The sequence below is a fragment of the Ceratina calcarata genome, unplaced genomic scaffold, assembly GCF_001652005.2.
Source record: "Ceratina calcarata isolate Rehan_Ccalc_2016 unplaced genomic scaffold, ASM165200v1 scaffold59, whole genome shotgun sequence".
Classification (NCBI taxonomy): domain Eukaryota; kingdom Metazoa; phylum Arthropoda; class Insecta; order Hymenoptera; family Apidae; genus Ceratina; species Ceratina calcarata.
This window is the reverse complement of record NW_017177130.1, coordinates 501,803-520,612: the sequence shown is the minus strand read 5'-3', so window position 1 is coordinate 520,612 and position 18,810 is coordinate 501,803. Positions and strand designations below refer to the sequence as shown.

The following is an 18,810-nucleotide window of genomic DNA, read 5'->3' as shown; positions in this document are numbered from 1 at the left end:
CCACCGATCACTACGTCGAGTTTCTTGCCCGTAAGAAGCCTAATCTTCCCTGGATTCGCTACTAAGCGTTGTGTACCTTCGCGTGCGAGAGATGCGGCTACGTACGATTGAAAAGAAAACGGTTCGTCATAGTCGGGGGAATAGCGATTATTTACTTAGCAAACTTTCGTAGACTGTAACTGCGCGAAGGCGTATGCGGTCTCGTTCGATTTAAAGCGTGTAGATGAATCTCCATGTGATTAACCCGAGTTATCGTAATGTTTACGTTCGTATTTTATAGTGTAACGGATTATAAACAAATTTAACGGTTTTACGGTATTTCAGTGACAATGATAGATCACTTTTATTAGCTGCTATGTTGGTTGCTTTCATTGTATGATCTTCATTTTTTTTCATTTGTACAAAACAAAAATTCAAACGCGAGTAGTTCTGAGTTGACCACATAGTTATAATATTATCGATGTAAATGAAAAGGTTTAAAAATCTTCGTTTATGTTACAGGAAGTGCACTGGGATTGAAGGGTGTTTGTGGATATGAAACGGCATGAAACAAAGATCCAAATAAAAGAAGTACATTTGAATTGTGGATTTCCACGAAAGAAATGCGAAGAAGAATGATGGAATCATGATGCATCACACTGTTGTGCATGACTAGTTATCATTGTGTTCATATCAAGTTACTTTGATGGATTTTGGGTGTTCACGAAAACCGACGCTCTCAGCATCATTGCAGTTCATCATTGTATTCGTTGCTGTATATACATATACACATATATATCTATATACACACTATACATATACATATATATATATTTATCGAGCAAGATTTTTAAATATTATTTTATCTATACATGTGAATAGCCTTAAACAAGAGTTACTGTAACGTTTCGATAATTGTTGTGCCGTTCGATGTAATCGGTCGAAGAATCAAATCAGTTCCACGAGGAGATATTCTTTTGCTTGTAAAGGGATACATTGTTTAAACGATGCTCAAACAGTTAGAAATACTCTCAAACAGTATGCATCACACGCGGAATAAGAATCAATGAAGTAACGGAGGCAACGTAAAAATGTTTTAAATCTGAGAAGAGGATGCACAACTATCAGGAAGGATTATGTTCTGTGATTCAACGTTGTGCAAAATTACTCGCATTCGCATACGAGGTACGACTGAGAAATGAGTTAACTCCAATATATTTTTCAATGGAGAACGCGAAGAGTTAATGTGATTCTAATTGACTTTGGACGACGTATACACATTTTCGAGGAAGGGGAGTGTTCATGTGCGAAAGCAACTGTAGAGCTAAGAACAAGATTTTGTACCGGTACGACCTTACAATTTCCCTTCTATATTTCAACGTTTATAGTTGAAAAATCGATCGATCAGAGATATTTTGTTTGCAGACACTACAGGTACACGTGAGCAATTCCTAATGCTGAAAGGAAATTTATCGCCGTATTTAGACTCTCATAATGAAGACGAGTCGTCTTATGTAACTCTCAGCAATGGGCCATACGGTACTTGATAATACATATGAAATATAGTAGAAAAAGCAGGTTGAAAATGTGTCTTAATCTATTGCTTCTGTTACAGTGTATCCAGCCGAATCTACTAACTCAAAACTCAGGAATAATCACGTTCTCATAGATATATATTTTTTAACTCCTGTCCTTTGTAAGCATTGTAAGTATTACATTAGCTCACGTATCAAATTTTTAATGACTTTATTTCATTAATTATCGTTACAGGTGAAGATTATGTGTGGGGCACTGGAAGAGTCGGCGTTAAATGCCAAGGTAAGTCTTCTCACTGTTTACATTGACAGAGATAATTGACTATGACAACATAAGTAGTCTTATGATCGTTTGTGTCACGCGTAGATCCATACAACGCGAAATAATTTTCCAGGCTCAGTTTTAAGCGATAACGCATTTAAACTATAGTTGAGATTAAATGAATCTGGAAGAAATACAGCTGAAATGTAGGATTCCTAATTTTTATTTCGAACATCTAGCTTGAAAATCGTATTGGGAGATTTGAATTGTTAGAAATTAAATGTGGAAATCAAGGCTCCTACGGGGCATTTAAAAAATCCGCGATAACGTATCCCCTCCTACCCTCGAAGGTAAATCAGGCGATAACGGGAGTTCATCATCGTTTCCCCGATCACCGTCGCAGGCGACACTGTAGCATAGTAACACATGCTCTCGCGGTGATTTCAAGTGGCGTGTTATCGTGTCCCCCTTCGCCTTACCTCGCGTTTGTTTCTAGCTCGGCCGGCAATTTCTTTTCTGAAACTCCACAACCCTCTCCTATATCCCATCTCCCCACTGCCGACGCTTTGCTATCGTACGACCCAGGAACGTACTTACTCTGACAAACTTTACCCTTATGTCATTTCAATTTTTACATTACGTTTTTTTATATCTGTCGAATTATCTCCGTTACGTCGGTCTATATCGGATCAATATTATTATCTTCTTAATGTCTATTAATAATATCGCTCTTTAATTGTTTTATTGCTAAGCGAGAATTAGATTATCATTCTTCCCAGCGTATTTTGTCGCAGTGATCTTGTAAATTTTTAATTAATTTATTTTCGTTTATTCGCGAATCTACTTTTGTTTATCAAACTCCAGTTAATTTGTATCTATCATCTCAATACGACCGATGGTGCACTAACGTTATACGCAACTCCAGAATCATTTCACGATAATTCCTCTACCATCGTGGAGCGTACATGTCCAATATAGACTACTCGTCACGTATGCACGGATACAAAATTAGCGAGCATCGGAGTAAATGAACAGAGTGTTTCTTCGTTCTGCGCGAGAGAGTAAATCGGTGTGCATGCCGACACCGAGCTATGGGCAAACATCATAGCCTGGCAACTACGCGAACGAAATTACTTATGTTTCATTGGGTTTCGTGCTCGGAAAAGAAAACTATCATTGTGCTGCGTGCGCGATGCCGAGCTCCGACCGCTCTCATCGGCGAACACTTTTTCACTTGCACAGCGGTGTCGCATCGGCAGTGGCGCAAACGTGCCACAGTACAGTAAGCAAAAATCTGCGATACGGCTGATGTAACCGCGATCACGCGTAATAAACTGCCAATCTAGGCACTGGACACATACGAAAGGTTCCCGTCAGTTTAGCGGGGCTTTAATCTTTCGCTATGCTCATCGTCCTAATCATTCAGGTTGATCGCAGTCGCGGTCCTTGAAGATGATCGGTGCAGTTGGTTACGTAGGTCATTTAACTGCGCTGACATGCTCGCCTACGTTTGCACTTCGATCGATCATCTATCTTCTTAACAGGAGGAACAGATTTATTTTCGATCTTTAAAATGGTCTGAAATAATACGATCGATCTATCGTGTTTCTTTAACAATTCTACTGTAAAATTCTTTTGATTCTCTATCAAGTTTGAATTGCACTAAGTAATTAATTTCGTCTATGCTTCTTTGAAATCATTTGGCTAGGATTCTTTTTCATGTGCATTTTACTTTCATGGAAGGGAATTGGTCTTAGTTTGAACAACTTGTATCCTTCCACGACCTACGTTTGTTACGGTATGTCCTTCGGATTTTAACTTCGAACGCAGGATGACTGTTCGTTCTCAGAGCATATTTAAAGATTAGCCTCTTGCCAAGGGGATGCATAACTTTGTTATTGAATTAAAACGTGATTCGGATAAATAATATTGTGAGGCGGTAGTGAAATTATTCTGTTCGACACCGAGCCTGGCCCGCAAACTGTTATTTAATATTCTTATCACGATTTCCTTTGCGGATCGTTACTGGTAAAATTAGACTTGTGCGCCACTCCCAATTGATTTCCGATAATTTATCGTACATAATTTGGACAGACGTTTCTTAAGTGCATCTAAAGGTCTCAATTTCGCTATGAAGTGGTGAATCATTTTTTTTTCCTTGCTATTTTGATTTTTAATTGGTATACGCTTCCTCATTATCATAAACTACGAGAACAAAAAAGCATCCGCTAGCGATGGAACACTCGCTCTTTGAAGGTGACACAAGCGATAAGCTTGAGGAAGAGCATCGCCTAACTTAGGTTTAACGATACGTTTTCACTACTCTCGGTCGACAAAGCGGGAGAAAACGATGAGGCATCAAGTTGTTCCGAAGGACAATCGAACGGGGTCAAAAGTCCTCCTGTTGCTACGTGAAACGAACGAAGCCATGGAAACGAGCACGTCGCGCAAGCGCTCAGCCCTTTTGCCGCTTTCCACCCTCTTCTCGTTTCCTCGATTTCCGCCTAACACGGTTGCTCGAGTTTTTGGGGTTCTTTTTTTTATTTAAACTAATCCGAGCCTCGAGTCGACGCGCAGTTTCGAGAAATCGAGAGAATCTCATTTTCATTGTCACTTAAGCCTCGCACTTTCACGTTCATTTAGTCGTGTTCGCCCGTGACTTTACATTATTCGCACAGGTATGCCGACCTTCCATCGTCTGATTTGTATTCAATCCGTTTATGGAGAACGCCCTGTACATTCTTATCGTCCATTTAATTTCCGTATCTCTCGCTGCTGGTCTCGCTGTATTGCTTCGATACGAGGTACGATGCTCCCCCCGATAACGGCTCGATCGTCGACGATCTTACGTCAAGTCGACCGGTCGCTCGTCTCATTGTCAGTCGATTGATGCCAAAAAGGACCAGGGGGAAAGTGTCTCATCTGCGTTCGTCGCTCGATTCCGGACTCGACGATCGTTCCGCCGGCTGTGTGACCTTAATTGAATGATTTCAATCCGAACGGCCTCGAACCCCCCTTACCCGCCCCATTTACACGGCTGATTCGAATGCACTTTGACTACGAAACGGAAGCCTTTCGCAGCTGCTCAACTTACACTACGAGTATCATCCGGTTAAACTTAACGGTCGACTATTCTATGTAAATACGTGCGATGCATGTGTGGAGAAAATACGAATGTCAAGATAATACCGAGTAGTACATCGAGCGATCTACGTCAATGAAACGAATTCCCGAAGTATCGGTGATCATGAGAACTTAAACATTTCTTCGTGGATAAATCGAAGTATTTTAATTGCGCGAACGTATCATTTTTTGACGTCGGTCTTTCTCGGTTTAAAGTACAGACATTATTCTCGTATCTCCAAATGACTGATTTGTACGGCAAGCGACTGTTGCATATCTACATAGTATAGCTGATAAACACGTGGGATCACCGCGTTGAGTCACGTAGACGATCTCGAGTCCTGTGCTCGGTGACACGTCGTTCAAGAATCGGGAATCTCGGAAGTAAATTCTGCGACTGGGAAGATCAGTAATCTTCCGTCTAGTATAGGTACATTTGAATAAGTCACGTTTAGCCAGTCCTTTCCTACGATGCATATGCATGTATGTTTATACGTCTCGTATTCAAGCGTCTACTTATGTTCGTGCATCAGTACTCGTACGCGAGCTCCTCGTATCAAGTTGGTCGACTAAACTAAAATTAACTCGTCCACCTCGAGCATAGGCGAACGTTCCCTCTTTCGGAACACCTTCGACCATGTACCCGCGCCGCTCTTTCACGTTTCCCAAACCAACCCGTTCACCCGCTTTCCGTGTCCTTACACTTTTTTTTTCTTATCTCTCCACCTTGAATCTTAGCCTCGTATTTTCTCAGACCACTCGTTCCGTTTCTCCATACGTTGAATTCGTTTGATTTATTTCAGGCGGAACTTTGTTCACTTCCTTGAAGTGAACTTTCCTCGTTCTTTCGATCATGAACTTTCGTCCATTCGAAATAACGGCTACTCCTGTCTCTTCTCACAGACTTTTTTGTCCCAACCCCATATTTCAGACTGATTTCATTCGCTCCGCGTTGCTAGTTCTGGTATGCCTTTTGCTATTCGCATTACGCGAGCGGTGTGAGAAAGTCTCGGGTACACGCGCGAATTCAAATTGATGGACGATGGAAATGCGTCGGACTCGTCTGTTTTAATAAACCTCCTCGTGGTCGATGGATAACTTCGCACGTACGTTCCATTACCACGACGTCGGGAGTAAGTGCGCCTATTTCTCTCCGCGGCTCGCCTACATTTGCCCTTCACAGACAGTGAAAATTCATTCATCGTTCTCTTCCATTGTCTTCCTTATTATTTTACACACTCACAATGATCTTGCTATTTTTACCGCATAATTGATCCATAAAATATACGTGCTTAAGTGTCTATGAAAGAATCATTTGTACAAATGGAAAATTTTTCGTTTCGCTACATGTGTATCTTCTTACAATTCTTCGATCGCTCTATACTTTTATAAATACATTTGAATCAAACAGAGAGCAGTAAAAATGGACTTTCGGTTGAATTGGAAGCATGCGTAATCCGATGATAAATCGTGGAATTACAGGATTAAAAGACGACAGCAACAGTCGAATGAAATCTGTTAAGCGCGGCCACTTTTTTTTATTAATTTCCTGTGCTGTTGGCCATCGCGTAACACGAGACGTGGATCTGTTATTTTTTATTCCGATCAATTTGCATTTCGGAGATTGAAACGTGGACGTAGAGACACGGCACAGTTGCATCGATACATTCGATACATAGACTCCCGGGATATACGCAATGGAGCTGCATTGATTTATGGATCATTGGTAATGAAGTGCATCACCACGTTGCTATGGGAAATTTGGGATTCCCGGGGTAAAGAATGAAGCTAACGCAAGGAGAATAATCTGTTGGGTAAAGGGTTGCCGGTGATGTGGTTCACCTGGTTCTATTCTTATTCTCGTCGAATCGAAACGACGGAGCCACGATATCTTCTGATTGAGATTGAAACGTTGATGTTCCGATTATACGTACCTGCGTCGGGCGCATCTAGGAAATTTCATGGACAATTCTCGCTGGAACGATTTCTTCGGCGGAAATGAAGTCCGCGATCTACCGTGCGAGTCACTCATAAACGTAACGCGTCGAGATGCATACGTGCAAAGATGCACGAACCGAAGGTCGCGTGCACGCGATTCGCGTTTCGTCGATCGAGCACGTATGTACGTCCATACGTATGTACATGTATGTACGTATGCACGTTTCTCAGCGACCGCTTTCCGTTCGACAATTACGTTGGCTGTTAATTATTACCGTCGCGGCACTCGCAATTTTGTCGATTGCGTAACGCCGCTGTATAACTCTTCTCATTACCGAGAATCAACCGCCTACGTTTCCTATTATGTCTGTGTCCGTATATACATACGTGGCTGTACTTTAGATTGACATCGCGCGATCGGATCGTAATTAGTCGTTCTTTTCGATTGAATCTCGAATGCATCACCGGTTAAAAGACACGGCATTAATTAAAATCTTTGCTCAAATTTACATGCTTGCGTAATCACGTTTCCTAACCCTGGAGCATACACATAATCGATTTTTGAAATAAATCGTACCGGTCGCCTAGATGTTCACGCGCGCATCGTGCGATTTCGGGTATGAATAAATATCGGAAGCAGTCGGAAGAGTAGAATAAAAAATATCAGCTGTAGGTTCTGGCTCTCATATTATACGGATGCACCGGTGCGTGTCGTCGTCACGTACTTCGTGTTTAAACATCGACGGAAGCGAAGGGGGAGCGACGTCGGGTTACGTACACGAACCGACGACGCGACCGAGCGGTTTTACAATCGCGTGAAACGTTTATTCGTCTTCCACGTGTCTGACTGGTAAATCGCTCATTGTCAGATTACACGCGTCGAGGAAAAATTTGTGCACTCGAAGTTGCAAGCATCGACAACGCCGATACTCTATTATTTACATTCAATAAAGGCTCCACTCTATCGTGTCGATAAACATTCTTCGAGTGGTCCCGAGCAGGCTGATACCACCGTGTACTGAGCAGATAGAAGTACAATACCGTCTATCGTTATCGCAATGTCCATTTAAATTCTCGCGACTAATCGGCTTGAATTAGAGCGGCACTAAAAAATTCTCGATTCTGTTTACTTATATCGTTTGATACGCGCTACGCTACACGGTCGCGTTCGAGTGCGTCGAGATAAAATTTGCATGCGGGAATTGAGAGATGATGACAAGGTCCTCTTTATAATTGGCCCTCGATGTGCTCGGATTTGCGTGTGTTGCTGCCGATCTGTCGATCTCCCGCGCGCACTTCTCGGACATCAACGCACTTGATCAATCAGGAAAATTATACGTACGGCTCTTTATTAGAGACGAAGTACTCAATGTCCGGAAACCATGAAGAAGTTTGAACTTTCAAGAATACAATACACGCTACATTTATGATGCAAAATTTATGAAACTCACATAGAACGAAAAAAATTTTGAGACATTAGGCCTTTCGGCTGGAAGCTGTATCTTCGACATAAGGCTTGACCGTTTTTCTACTACGTATCGACTGTTCATTTTTTTCCGAGTCGTCTCGATACGCGGTCTTGTTTTTCAGTATTGGAGTCTATATAGTGTTAATTGATCTTTGCATTCAATCCATAATTGTCCTTTTTTACGTATAATTCAATACCGATCTGGGAAATGCGAAAATACGAAGTTCAAATATTACATTTCATTGTAGTACATTATGCTTTAACACATTCGGCTAAATGGATTTTATTCATCGATCGTATAGTTGAAAGTTATCAGGCAAGGCAATAGAGATATCTAATAACGCGCGTGAAAAGTGCGCCGCGCCTCTTTCGACCTGATTTAAAACATACCACTGTTCTAGTATGCGATTCTTGCGGTAACGGCGATAGTTAGAATTCGCTCTCATGGTATTCATCTTTAAAAAGAACAAACTGAATAGTATTGCCTATAATTGCTTGTCTGTATTCTACTCTCCTTCCTGTAGGGTAGGGATGTCTCCGCTTTCATGATATCCATCTTTAAAAAAAAAATGCTGGTCGTATTAAATCCATTCTTCCTTTCGAATAGACATTGTGAAAATCAAGAAATGATAGCTTATATTTATTTATTCTGTATAAGTACTTTGGTATTAATGACCAGAAAAATGGAGTGTATATACACAGATAATAAGGCAAATGCATTCAACCAGATTCCTAAGGTTTTCGGAAAACTGAGAATGAAACTCTGGGGAAATAAATTGGGGAAGTGATTGATCGATCGAAATTCACTTTGCCAACGTGTTATCTGGAAGTCGTGTTACATCGTGAGATGAGGTAACAATTGGCTTGTCGACGCGAAATCGATCGGTTCTTTCGCGCTGCACGATACGAAGGGTTGGTACACCGAAGGGTTGGGTTGTTTGTACTGTGACCTTGAATAGGACACACGAGGGAGAAGCGCTTGCGCGACCGCATTCGATCATACAGCGTCCGGGGATCCTTACGTATATCGCATCGTTTCCTCTCTTTTACTTTGGATATTCGCTTTTCACTTTCGCGTCCTTTTCTTCCCTTTCGAGTAGATACGCGATATTCTTTGATATGATTCAAGTAGACGGAAGCACCCTCGACGCGACACGTGCGTACTTACGTATTCGAGTTTTTCCCCTCACGCACTGTTTTGCCAATAACAATAACCAGAACGAAGGTTGCTCGTAAAAAATGAAACGTGATTCCAGCCCCGCTGGTATTGGCATTTACGACGCTATCGAAGAGGAAGGAAAGCGTACGATTCTTGATTCGTACTCTTTCCTCTGGAGAGAAGCGATTTTCATTTCGACGTACTTCGTAGACGGGATCCCGATATATTTAACACGTTCGAAGCGAACGTGACTTCTAACTTACTTTGGAAGTTCGAATGAACGAATAGGGAACTTACGCTCGACACAAACGATCATCAAGGAATGACACGTTTTTTAAACGAGACATGTAGCTAGAAATGCTAACGCTACGAAATTGGTCCAGCTCGATTTAGTCACGAACGAAAACGCGCGATCGGGCTTTTTTCCTCGTGCGTAACTTTCATATCAGCTGTTTAACCCGGATCTTTATTTGACTACACGTACGCTTGGAAACTTCGGATGTCCCTGTTCGGTAGACTTATCGTAGCTGGTCCGAGATAAGAATAAGCTTGGGTTGCCAGACCGATTGTAATTCGATGGTGGTTTTTCACGAACTCCCAGACGCGTTTTAATTATTGAACGTTTACAATAAGAAATAGGAAGAATCGCGTTGTTGGTTTTATGGAAACTGTGTCAGCCTCTGCCACCGGCCAAGCGGTAGCACAATTTTGATGATCGTATCATGCCCACTCGTGTCCCTCGATTCATAAGCTGTACGCATTAAATCTACTGATAATCCTGGTAAGACCGAGAAAGAAGTAGAGAGGGAGGGGCAGAAGCGCGTACGGCGCCGTACATACTGTCTTCGCTTCGAGGAGAGCGAACTCTGTTTCTATTCGAAGTGGAATAAGACGAAGAGACCCCCGTGAGAGCGTGAGAAGCATGTAAGCCGAGAACGCGGAGAGAATGGTCGAGGAATTTCCGCGAAGCCGCTTCGATCGGGTAGGAAACCCGGGGGCCTGGTAGTCGCTATCTACGGAGGTGGCTCGCATAAAGGCCACGGGAAGAGCCGAAACGAGACGGGAACAGCCGAGCTGTAACGCAGACGATCGAGCACGAGCAACCCTCGGCAAGTTGCGACTGCTATGGCTATTGACCGAACTTGGCGGACCGGCCGGTCAGCTGTACGCCGAGCCGCCGGAGATATCTTCTCTGGTTGGGAATCGTCCGCGTAGATGTATGATTCGCGGTCGGCGACGACGACGACGAGAACATTAACGAAGAGAGGAGAGAAGTGCACCGAACGGGACGGAGCGTGGTAAAGTCAAGTTTTATGTACCGTCGTACTTGGACAGCAATCGGCAAAGGTGGAGAGACGAAAGAAACGCGTACAGAAAAAAAGAGAGAGAGAGGAAAAGGTCAGAAAAAGAGAGAGGGAGGAAAAGGGAGGCAGAATCCGACAACCAGAGAAAAGAGTATCCATGCCAAGTATCGTGGTACGTGACCGGTGATCGCACGGAAAATTCGTGGTGCTGCTCTAAACTCGGTGTGTGCTTCGTAAGGAGAATCGGAGGCACTGGACTGCCATCGAGTGAAAGCCGAGAGCTCGGATACGTTGTTCATACATTCGCGAGGAATAAACTTGTTCCATCGTTTAGATCGACGGGGAAACGGAAGAGTGGACGATAGAGAGGAGGGATTGAAAAAGAAGCAAAGGGTTCAGGAGTTAGGCACCACGGTTGATAGTTGGTACGTAGACCGGCTGTGCAGAGCCAACGTGATAGTGAAAGAGAGAGAGAGAAACAAGCGATGTGAGGGGAGAGGGAGAGAGAGAGAGAGAGAGAGAGAGAGAGAGTGTGAGTGTGAGTGTGAGTGAGTGAGTGAGTGAGTGAGTGAGTGAAAAGAGGTGGAAGAGAGGAAGAGTGAGAGTGAGCTTGCGAGTGTGACGAGAAAAGTGAAGGAACGACACGACGATCGAGAAAGAGAGAAAGGAAGATATCGCGAGGGAAAGAGACAGATGGGTAGATAGGTGTCGTCGTGCACATACGTACATACGCGCGGAAAGTGACGTGTGTGTGTGGTCGTGTGTGCAGGTGTGCGCGTGGTGCAGGCTGCCGGTGCAAAAAGTGCAGTGCCCAGTGGACTTTTCCATCCTGTGCGTGCGCTGCTTCTGGGAGCAGGCACGTATATGCCGGTATTCCGGTGTCAACTGATCAGAGAGCGAATAGAATTTGACGCGACTAGATTTTTACGAAAATAAAAAACCTCTCAATTGTCCGGCGTTCCAAGTGCAGTGTAAAAGTTCCGTAGCTCCCGACTGGTAAAGTAATTCCATCGATCAGACCGTTTTTTCGAGATTCCTCCAAATATTCGCTGGAAAATAACTTGCAAGAGTAATTAAGATTATTCGTCTACGGATCTCGTCTATCAAGGTGAATATATACGCGGGGTCTGAAAAAAGGGGCGACGATTTTTCGTCCCGTGCTACTTTACCGACCAAATGTTTTGATTCGTTGCTGGTAAAGCGACTCCACAGCGACCTTTCGAGGAGGAAGAACGCGAGACGGCCCGCGGAGACGCAGCAGTCGCAGAATTCTGGTGGTAGTGATAAGGGCAAGCGCGAGCATGTTCCGTATCGTGATCGGTGATATGTGCGCGGATCGTTTGAATTGATATCGATTCTTTGTTACGCGACGATGGATACAGCGACCATTGATTTTATCGTGCGATCAAGAATGGAGTGCGAGCTTCTTTAACAGACGAAATTAGTCGCGGAGTCCCCGTGCGACGTGAAAAAAGAGCGAGTCGGTGAGCCCCTCGAGATTAGACGAGCACATTTTTAACGTGAACGATTGGCCTCTTCTCTGTCTATCGTTGCAACTCGAGAACTTGTTTGAAACTATATCTAGCTCGTCTCGAATTTACGTATGCTACCAAGACTGCAGTCCGTTGTTTCGCCATAATTAACCACGACGAAGGTTACGAAGATCCGGAGCAACGAGCGGTCTTCTCATATCCGCCATCATCTTCTCATCAAGAAATCGCCGAAAGAGACACGAGGACCGTTTATCAAGAGTTAGAGAGGTTAGTGCAGAGCGAAAACGATACGAAAGGAGAAGCATCTTCTGCAATAAGCATTGTAAATTGGAGATCGAGTCGTGCGCGTGTCGCTCGATCGACGACCGATTCGATCTGGAGCATGCGCGCGGGAGCAGGAAACGTTGTACGGTTCTATCGGTTTAACAGACCCGGTCTAATCGACGAAAGAGACCATTCTAAGATCATCTGGAATTACTCCTTCGAATAACCCGCGAGGATCTCTGTTCTCGTCTATACTTACGCGCTCGTGGGACTACATTGAAAATCGTTCGGTGTCGTTGCTTGAAACCGGTTTCGTTCGGCTCAGCGAATCTCGGCGTTTATACAAAGGTCGTGTGTGCGCGTACGAAAGAGAGAGAGAGAGAGAGAGAGAGAGAGAGAGAGAGAGAGTGAGAGAGAGAGTGTGGTAGGAGTGAGATTTATGGAAAACGAATTTACACGAGGTCACACCCACGGGAGCGACTCTCTCTTTTCATCTCTCTTCACGTTCCGTTTTTTCTTTTACGTTTACGTTAGGAGTATATTAATAATAAAGCACGAAAGAAAGTTGACAACGCGACGTGTATCACGTCTTGGAATCATGTCGGACTGACCGAGATGTGATTATCCACAAAAAATCAACGGATCTTCTCTTGTTCTCTTAATCTCCGTCCCTCTCTTTCTTTCTCTCTCGCTGTCTTTCTCTATCTGTCTGTCGCTCTTCATACTAATACCGAGTGGAATCTTTTCTTCCCGAAGATATCTACGTAGACGACGATAAGCTAACTGTCGAATACGAAACGACACGTTTCTTCTGTGCCTGATCAGTAATTAACAACGCGATGATTGGACAGTGCTGGTTTTAAGCGAAGAAATGTTTCGACCGAAACTCGGAAAATCGTAGATCGCGCGTCATCGTACGTCGATCGTGAGAAACGTAGTAGCGCTCGTGCTTCTAAGGAATAGAAGTCTGCTCATCGATCACTGAAGCGATCATTAACGACATGCGAGTGATCTTGCAACGCGAGTCGATCGGTGCATTCACGTTCTTAACACCAGAGAATCTGCCGGTAGCAGGAGTCTGTTCTCTGGAGGACCGGGAGCAGAGGAAGAAGAGGAAGAAGAAAAACAAGTAGAACAAGAGTCGCCTTGATCGGACGGCGTAACGCGGGATCGTGAGAGAGGCGCTGACGATATGAGGGGTGATTCGTGTCGGTGGAGCGAGGCTCAGGACTCGCCGGAAAGCAGCAACTCCCGCGTAGACTCCCTCAACGACCACCGTAGCGTTTAATACGTGGAAGACTCAGTCGTTGGTAAAGATTTAATGGTTGCGATTGGTCTCAGCGATGAAGCGGGCGTCGAGTGCATCCGCTGCAGCTGCTGCAACCGCTGGTTCGCAGGTGCAGCCTGCAGTCACCTTACACGGCAGGGTACACGATCCCTTTAGCCCGATAACGGCGGTCGTGGGGTACGCGGACAAGGAGGAACACGAGGAGATCGCCGAAACGAAGTCCAGGACGGACACGAGCAAAGTATCGCCCAAAGGGAGCCCTAACGATGACACTAAGGCCAAATCCACGGCTATGTCACGGCTCCTAGCCGTCGACGCGGACAATTACATGCTCCGTAAAGGCGCTGGCTCGGCGAACGCCGCCGTTCCTTCGACGTCCACCATCCCTGCGAATTCCGCTACCTCGCCGATCGTCCCGAGTTTGCAACTGCATCCTAGACAAATAACACAGCCGCGTAATTTTCACGGTGTCGTCAGCAACGGAACTTACAATGATCTTCAGAACACTATCACGATCACGGCCAACAACGCCAGCATACCCTGCTCGAATAAAACCGTGCCCGCCAACGAGTTACCGTCGTCTCCCGAATCGATCAGACCCAGGGAAACCGTTGCACTGTCCTTGCTCAAACGATACTCGTCGACCGTTAATCAACAATCTACCTATTCCGTCGGCAACACTGTCTCCTCGTCTTCTCCCTCGACTCCTAGCGTCCTTGCCTCGCCGAATTCCGCGAGTCTCGCGAATGCTCCATTACATCGGAGGCAGAATATTCTCAAGTCTCGATTGAGCGTGATCACGGAAGAATTCCGACGAAATTGGGCTTTAAAAAATGCGCCGCCGCGATTGCCGATCGTAAGCGGCGAGGAATTCGCGCGGCTGTGGCCGAGCGGGCTCTTCCCCTGCGCGAAGGTGATCTCTTTTCATCAGCAATTGTGCCCGTGTAACGACGACGTCGTCCCGCGGCACAGTGAATCGGGCTCAGTGAACGGTCGTGTTAACGACTTAGTGGCAGAGGAAGGCACCTATTCGAATTCAGTCGGTCACGAGGGCTCCGGCAACGGTGGCTGGCCCTCTCGTGCCCTTGAGAAGGACACGGGAGCCGGCCTTCAGCCAGCCGCCAAGCGTAATTTGTGCTGTTGCATGTGCGGTTCTCTATGTCCTCCAGAGTGCCATGCGTGCTTCCACGTGGTCTGCTCGGAGTACAGTGGGCAGCACCTCTGCCAATGGAGCAGCAAGGGTCACGTGCTACCGGGCCAGGTTCTCGACAAGGATAAGGTCAGTACCGATCGCTCATTATCTGTTACTTCAGTTGTTTATTTGTTTATTCGTTATTTGACGCATGACACGGGACGCGCGCTGTTGAGCGATTAATCCTAATCGACAGTGAACTATCGTACTTCGCTTCCTATTTTTAACAAAAAAGATATTAACGACGTGATATTCTGTTTGGAACGTTGTCGAAACGATTATAAAGCAATGACGACTCAGAGGAGAAAACGTGTAATTTCATATCACGCTGATAGAAATGTTATGATTTATAAAGAAAATTATTCACCACGCTTATGTTGCTCGCCTTCGAAGGTGAACCAACTGGTTCGACGTCTAATCTTTGTGTTTCTGGTTGATTTGCATAAGTCGTGAATTAGTCTGCAACGCGGTGTGGCGCTTCGAAGCGTAACGGGTCTAGAACAGCCGTTTTCTTCTCATTTACCTGTCCCAGTGGCTACTCGAAACATATCGCGCACAGAATGGGTCCTACTCGTTCGAAATCCTATGGCGTAGTGTTGACCCAAATCATAGCATGCCTGAATAAAATTTCGAGAAACTACTGAATCTCTTTATTAGCGCTGTTAAGATCTCGAGTGTTCGAATCCATTTGTTTTTATCGATGGTCTTCGTCGGAGGCACTGCTGAGATTTTCCTTTCTTCCATCTAGTCTTTTCTATTAATTTTGGTCGTATATAGTAAATGTTCCAATATCTATTCGCTTCACAATTTCTACTCACCGGTTTAACATGACATTATGAAAAAAGGGTAGTGAGTGGAAATCGTGACGTGGATATTGGGACATTTATTACATGCTCCCACTATTTACGAATTCCGGTGAACACGGGAACGGCGACTTCATGCACGTGATAATACTTGACGGACAGGAAGTTTTTGCGCCGCAAGTCTCGACTTAGCGCCAAGCAAAACGAAAGAACGTCCGTTTCGCGAAACAGTACACGTTCACGATTCTTGTTTCGCTGAACGTGCGATTGTAATCACATTTTTAGATTCGATGTCCCCGTTGGACGAAACCGAAAGAGGCCTATTTTTCAACGCGACGCGACAGATCCCAAAAGCGAAACGAAAAATGGTCGGATAGCGTAAATTGTTCGCAGGAGATCGACTTATAAGCCGCTTCTTGTAATATAGATCATCGCGATTACGTTCCGTCACGATCGTACATTTAAAATAAACGAGGGAAGGTTACATTTTCTTTTTTCCTTTATATTTACGCTTTCGCTTTATCGAAGCAGACTCGACGTGTTACTGACGTACGTATGTAGAATCACATTGTCGTCTTGTTTCTGTCGCGCCAGTTCTCTCTAATCTTAGCTTTTCGTGATTGAACGTGGAGAAGACATGAATATTTGCTTCCGGTAAACAAGTTTCGAGGGTGATCGATGAATTTCGATGATGCCTTTTATTGAAATTGAACTTGGAGCTTTCTTCGCTTTCCCTCGACACTCGGTTTCAATTATAGAAACGACGAGGTAAGACGAGAAGTTGATTAATTGAAAAGCTAGATACTCTCGTCTCACTGGCAGATAGTTTCTATGTGTATAGTGTCCCGAAAAATTGTAGTTACTATGCTTTTAAGGAATTTTATACCAACGAGAGATTGTTCTGAATAAAATGAGGACTTCTTTTTTTGGAGACCCCAATAAAAAAGTTAAAAAAACACGTTCATTTTTTTCTTCGCAATTTGAAATCTTTTTGCACATTACATAGTAAATGAAGCCTTTTAAAAAATTATGTCGTTTGGTTCAATATTAAAAAAGTTATTCCATTTTTAAAAGTGATTCAACACTTTTTGGAGCCATTGTATCTTAAACTAACATTAAAATAAATTTTGTCTTGATTCTGAGGAATAAAAATGTAGAATCGAATACTCAGTACTTCTTTTTATTGAATTCTCTTGAGTCTTCGTTACATCGGAATTTGTTTAATTTCTTAATTCTTAAATAATTCTTCCGGTATTGGAATTAAATTTTAATCTAATCTGTGCTCGCGGTCTTTTCTACAGCCCGTGAGTGAATGGACGTCTCTAAACGTGGTCGAATGGATGGCTGCCCTAAATCTCTACCGCTATGCGGACGTTTTCAAGTCGAAAGACATCAAAGGTTGCGACCTTCCTTTCTTGGATCAGGATAAACTTATGGTAAGTGAACTCTTTTTTGATTGTCTCTTTCTCCGTTTCGAGCGAAGGAACCGCGTTGGTGGGAGATCAAAAATTTTTTGGCTACCGCTCAAAGGCGATGACCTCGACTCAAGAGTATCTGGACGACGCGACGCGACGTTTTCCTTGGCCCGTTGACCCTGTAATTGCCCTATAGCGTCTGCTGTGCGTTACAGTTGATTCGCTTTTATCCTCCTCCTCTTTCTATCTTGCCTCTTTTCTTTATTTTGGACCGCGTATCGATTATCAGGAATATCTACTCGACAAATATTTTTTCTTATCTCTAAAGATGGCCTCGCGTAGGTGCATTAGATGTACGTACGGCATTATCTCTTGCCGGTTTTTACTCTTAACGCGTGATAACGCATTTCTTTGTGTATGCATAAACGGCGCTCGTCGAGTTTCTAAGCGACGGGACGAAATAAACGTCGATTTCTTTTTTATACTGTAATAAAATGCTGCGACTCGTTTCTTCGTCCGAGAATTCGTCCTGCTGGAATCGTTACGAGTCCTGGCCAGGATCGAATTTAGTCGTGATACGTCTCGATACGATCGGCGTTCGGACGAGGAAAATAAAAATACTCGTTTGGTCAAGGCTATTTCGGGCGTAAATCGCGTATTACCATGCTAATCGACTCGTAAATCGTCTGGAAGTATCCTTTCGGTGCGAGAAATCGTCCGGTTTCCGTTCGCACCGTCCTTCGTGCCGGGTATCCGAGACCTGCCCAAAAGAAAAAAACGAACCTCGTTGAGTCCCCGTCGTACCTTAGGTCGAAGTTCACTCGGAAATTATTTCCAACCCGTTGGAGTCGAATTCTAACGAATTGGAAACACCGAAAAGAACGATATGTCGCGTCGCGAATGAACATTTAACAAATTCCCGTTGGTTCAACACAATCGTTGGAAACATTCTAACTGCTTTAGAACAGACGATGACTCCCACGCAATTCTCTTCGGAGCGCAACGATTTAACAACCACTAGACACGATGCATCGCTTATCTCTCAGCTCCGAAAGAACTCGACGGAATTGATGCGCTTATAATTAACTCTGCACACTGCACCGGATGTCAACTTGATGAATTACGTATTATCCCGCGGCACCTTATCTCTCGTTCGTGAGCAAAACGCAAACGCTTCTTGCCCCGGCCGCGGTGCTGGCAAATTATTTTTCGCGTTCTCATCTGGCTCCTCGGAGAGAGAGCTTTCGCCTCTCTGGACGCGGCGGGATTAGATGCGATATAAAATAATTAACGTTCCAATTTCTGCCCAGCTATTGAAGAAAACAATATAATATTTATATTTAATACAGTATAAGTGAAAATTGATAATGAAAATTATTTTCACGCGTGGTGTTTAATGTACATTCAGATGAGTCAGGAAAAAATCATTTACAATCAATTTTTCCTCTAAAATGAAGGCTTGCAGTGCACACCTCTAATGTCCGTATTTCTACTCATTGTCAATCAAGCCAATTATAAAAAACATTTTTCTAATAAACATTTCTAATATATATTATATATCTATATATATTTCTAAATAATAACTAT

The 18,810-nt window shown here is 44.0% G+C and overlaps 1 protein-coding gene across 5 annotated transcripts in view; it reads left to right on the top strand.

Moving 5' to 3' along the window:
* Pi3K21B (phosphatidylinositol 3-kinase regulatory subunit alpha) overlaps positions 1–18,810 on the top strand; it is a 32,715-nt gene that overhangs the window by 237 nt on the left and 13,668 nt on the right. For 3 of the 5 annotated variants that reach the window (XM_026817632.1, XM_018032795.2, XM_026817633.1), the window contains exons 2-7: positions 502–1,325; positions 1,405–1,518; positions 1,595–1,684; positions 1,750–1,797; positions 14,983–15,092; positions 17,110–17,244. In XM_026817632.1, coding sequence (XP_026673433.1) covers positions 1,434–1,518; positions 1,595–1,684; positions 1,750–1,797; positions 14,983–15,092; positions 17,110–17,244 — 468 coding nt within the window. In that variant the 5' untranslated portion in view covers positions 502–1,325; positions 1,405–1,433. Of the gene's footprint in view, positions 1–501; positions 1,326–1,404; positions 1,519–1,594; positions 1,685–1,749; positions 1,798–10,447; positions 11,194–11,322; positions 12,529–13,281; positions 15,093–17,109; positions 17,245–18,810 lie in introns of those variants that run through there. The other 2 variants (XM_026817630.1, XM_026817631.1) reach the window with 2 other exon arrangements.